The 4734-nt window shown below is 38.5% G+C and overlaps 1 protein-coding gene across 1 annotated transcript in view; it reads left to right on the top strand.

The window, feature by feature from the left end:
• SEMA3C (semaphorin 3C) overlaps positions 1-4734 on the top strand; it is a 182707-nt gene that overhangs the window by 126543 nt on the left and 51430 nt on the right. Inside the window, exons 9-11 of the mRNA XM_006026627.3 lie at positions 729-843; positions 1831-1900; positions 4720-4734. Coding sequence (XP_006026689.1) covers positions 729-843; positions 1831-1900; positions 4720-4734 — 200 coding nt within the window. The remainder of the gene's footprint in view (positions 1-728; positions 844-1830; positions 1901-4719) is intronic.

Genomic DNA, 4734 nt, shown 5'->3' with positions numbered 1-4734 from the left:
AGAGTATGAGTTCAGGGGCAAGTGACAAGTGGGAAGGTTTTATAGACTTGGAGGCCTATGGCCTCCATTGGTCCTTATCGGTCACCTGATCCCCTGCTAAGGATCCTTGTGGGAGTGCCCAGCCTGAGCTCGAGCAGGTGTATGGCTAATCTCCTGATGGTGCCACAGCCTGGTCCCCTGCCTGTAGGTACCATGGATTGAGGTTTAAATCCAGGGGCCCTGACATGATGCTTCAGAGGTGGGTGGGTAGTCTTGCATGTGGTTTTCTTTTAATCTATAGGACTAGATAAAGTTTTAGATTCTGAAGCATGAGATTTTAATATCACACATCTGTGAAAGAATGTTGTCATTGTCTGATATCACCCTGAGGCCATTTTATAGCTTAAAACTTCATTCATTTTTAATTTGCTAACATAAAGGAAATTTGAATTTCAATAAATTTTCCCAGTGTCTTTTTGTTTGGGCTCAAGGATTTAAGTTAATACTTACCTCATTTTTTTTCATTGGCGTCTGATAAAGTAGGTTGTTGCCTATAAAAGCTCATGCCCCCCTTTGAACCATTTAATTTCTAATGTGCCACCTTCTGCCTGACTTTGGCTAAAAACCTGTTCGTGCTTTATTATATAAGTACTTTATTTAAAGGATGATGGATTATACTTGTATGGAGGGATTCAATGACTATTTAGGTGTGTATGCTATTTTTTATGAATTTCTTTTTTCCTTTTCAGAATGACACCGGTGGACAACGAAGTCTTGTAAACAAGTGGACAACATTCTTAAAAGCAAGACTCGTGTGCTCAGTAATGGATGAAGATGGAACAGAAACATACTTTGATGAATTAGGTAAATAGGCTAATCCTTTTATAGTCAAGCCTAAATCTTGTTGTCTCCATGCTTGTGAATGTTTGAAAATTTCTGTCACTTTGGACAGGTCAAATTGGCTATCCATTCCACTCTATAGCAAAGCTCCTTTTCGGGGGTGGGTAGAGGAAAGGAAAGGCAGGAAGCTTTCATCATAAATCTCTCTAAACTTCAGCACCCTAGTTTGTAAAACATGGATAATGCTGTTTGACTATGCAAAGTAATAGTATGTGAACTAACTAATGCTTGTGATGGACACATGGGAAGCATCCTGTGAAAAGAAGCATACAAGCAATTTTGTTGTCATCGTTATGATCATGATGAATATTTCCTTACATTACCTTAGAAAAAGTCTTCACATGAGTACATGAGGTACTGGTTTATATGTACCACTGTTTTTGGTAATACTGTTGGTCTTTTGGACTAGTGGCCTAGAGACTTCATTTTGGTGTTTAAAATTATAGTTGATGTGTCAATATACAATAATTATTAGCATTAGTTACTGTGAAACATAGGTCATTGGGATCAATACAAAACTTGCAGGGGAAAGTTAACAGAGGTCAGAGTAGCTGATCTGGTCGTCCCTTCTGACTTTAAATTATATACATCTATGTAACTCCAATGCAATTTGAACATTTTCCAAAAATTAAAGGAATAACTGAGGCTTTGCTGAAATGAGCTCCATCTGAGATGAACGTGCCGAGACATTTAAAATTCTGACTCTAGTATTTATGTATCTTAATAGGAGTAAGTGGGTGTTAGGTTCATTTGAAAAAGTAATCTTTCTTTTCCTGTGCTAGTTGTATTACTGACATCCTTAAATACAAAAGGCCTGGCCCTCCTCCCATTAAAGTCAGAGCCACAATTCCCATTGGCTTTAAAAAGAGTGAGATCAGACTTCACGTTTCGAGGTTGAAAAGTCAAGCGAGAATAATTGTTTCACAAGTGTTCTTCCTTTCTTTCTTGCAGAGGATGTATTTCTCCTAGAAACAGATAATCCCAGAACAACGCTTGTGTATGGAATTTTTACCACATCAAGGTAATTTTGAAGATTTATAAAAATACCTTCTGTGAGCAGCTGCAATATAAATACAGATGGAGACTGTGTGCGTCAAGGCATTAGGAATGAAGGCAATTCTAAATGTACCCCGTGACCGTCTTTGCTATCTATGAGACATAGCTTCAATTCTGTTTGCTCTGATCTATTAGAAACATAATTAATTGCTATCTGAATCAGAGCTGCAGTGTTGTCAAATTGATCTCTAGCGTCTAGTCAGTAAAACCACACCTGGGATGAATTTGCGTTCCACTCCCAGCTTTATTTTCAAGATATTGTGATTGGCTCTGAGAAAACATTTCCAGCTGGCTCCACCTGTTTACACTTTTACTAGATAGGGGAGAAGCCAAAGGACATCTGAGAATGTAATGCCTGTGACAACTGAAGAGTCTCAGCACCTCTGGAGGGTGCTCATCACCTGCAAAGACCCAGCCCAGAATTCTTAGCCGAATTCATGCTGCTAGTTTTCACTCTCTCAGCTAGCAGACAGTTTGCACAGCTGGCAGACTACTACACAGGCCAATTGCACTCTGGCTGCCAAAAGACAACCTTTCTCTTTTATCATCTCCTTCCTTAATCCCAACCTGAGTCTTCAGGCTTTTTTCTTTTCTATAGGAAATGTGAGTACACAGCATTGCTCACCATGGAAAAAGTGAATAGTCATTTGGGAAAATTCAAGATTTCCTGTTACCACATTGAAGTGGCCTTGCTGAGTTGCTGAAACACAGCAGAAAAGTGGACTAACAGGATCTATCAATCTTACCATCTCTCACTTTAATTCTATCTTGATATTTGTCTTGTTTTGCCCAAACTCCATGGACAATGGTAAAGATACTCCCTGTGTATATATTTCTAATATACGTGTCCCTGCCGCATGTAGGTATACATATTCCTTTGTATCCCTTGGAGCTTGTTGACATTTTAAAATATATATCTTTTAAAATTAGAAGATTATTAAAACCAACCTTTTTCAGGGGGTTTTGTTACAAAAACCTGAAATGTTCTATAATATTTTTTTTTAATGAGGAAAGGCTCTCTACTGTCACGATAATATACATGGACCTATATTCTCAAATGTGTAAAAGCAGCCAGGAAAATATGATTTCATAATATTTAGTTGAGCGGAAAAATCCATCCCCAGTGCTTGTAAACAGCTGATGCTGTCTATATTGAATGACTCCTACAACACAAAAAGAGAAAGTGCTGAGGCAAGGTTTAACAATAAAGCCACATTTATGATTGTGTTATGGATTCGACATGTCTGAGCTGGAAACATTTTTACCTAATGCTAATGGTATTCCTGCAGTGGAAACTGGGTTTGAGTCAAAGAACCACATAATGTGGTAACAAACACAAAGCCTGGTCTATTCTAGGCCCCCCAAGTCATTTTCTCACTTTAGTCAAGGTTTTACATTTGTCTGCCGTACTGAAAATAATGATTAATTTTAGCTGAACCATATTGGCCTAGGCATGTGACCAAAATGCATCATTTTTATGGCAATAGCTGTTATAAAACTAACCAATACATGTTGTCTGTAAAGAATAAAGTAATCTTTTAAATCTTGTCTTAGGGTTCTACAAATGCCTAGAAAAACTTTCTGAACCATGTATGAAGAGATGGATTTCAGACAGCTAATCCAGTTACAATACATCTGAGATCCATCTCAAGCTAGCACAGGCAGAGCCCAGAGCAAAGTTGATTGCTGGGCAATGTCCTGTAGCAATTTCCTCAGTTTTAGACTTTTTCAACTGCATCCTATAATGTTTTGATTTTTTTTTTACCCATTCAATTGAAAACAAACAATAATTTGGTTTGTCTTTGTCTCACACGTACTGTTGGGAAAATCTTATACAGTTCAGAGATTCAACTTGATTTGCAAGAAGCACAAAGCTTAAAGCCTTTCTTAGCCTAAACCCTTTTACACAGTGGAGGTACATCAGGAGGGAGGCCAAAAAAGGTTGCTTAAGCTTCACTCTGGAAATGAGGCCCTTGACAATGGGACCCATCCTTAATGGAAGATAACAAGGACACTTGCTGGCTTCAGAGTTCTTGGCAATATGACTCTACCACGCTGAGGAGTTGGGTCCAAGCTAAGTGGACACAGAACAAAGGGGAGAGACTTGGCCTCCTTATGTTTTCTTGGTTCCCTCACTGGAGAGTGAAACCTCCAATGGAAAAACACAAAGAAAAGTCTACAAGGGACATACTTTCCCTCTGGCAGTGTCTTGTCAAGGTCACGATCTGACCTCTTATGGCTTCTAAGACTCCAACCACTTATTTTATTATCCTGACTGCACTGAATTATTTATTCTTCTTCTTCTGATTAAAGCTCTAGCCATATATGTTTAAAAAGTCATCAGTGAAGTTTTATGATTGAAGTTTTGAAATGAGGTCAAGAGATGTGCATGATTGCATAGAGCCAACAATATCCCAGTCTTTCTGAAGTCACAAAGATTTCATTTGGGCCATGTTGTGCTTTCTTAAGAGAATAGCTCATCTCTGCCACAACTTTCTCAGACACAAGAGAGGGATGCTAAGACCTTCCCTTTCCCTTTGGAAGATGACAGTCTTTGTGAGGAATATGTTGCCTTACCTCACAGACTGAAAATGTGTTTTGGGAGGCTTAATTACTTATTGTAAAGTGTTTTGAGATTCCCAAAATGGAGGATACTAGAAAGGTATTGTGTGTTAAATGTGGTATTGATAGGAGCATCTTTCCACATTGAACCATGCGCTATGATGGGAAAGTTACATAAAAAAAGGCAGCTAATAGCGCACCTTTTTTCCTTGTTTCTTCCAGCTCTGTATTTAAAGG

Source organism: Alligator sinensis, unplaced genomic scaffold (genome assembly GCF_000455745.1).
Source record: "Alligator sinensis unplaced genomic scaffold, ASM45574v1 scaffold481_1, whole genome shotgun sequence".
Lineage (NCBI taxonomy): Eukaryota > Metazoa > Chordata > Crocodylia > Alligatoridae > Alligator > Alligator sinensis.
This window is presented reverse-complemented; position numbering and strand designations above follow the sequence as displayed.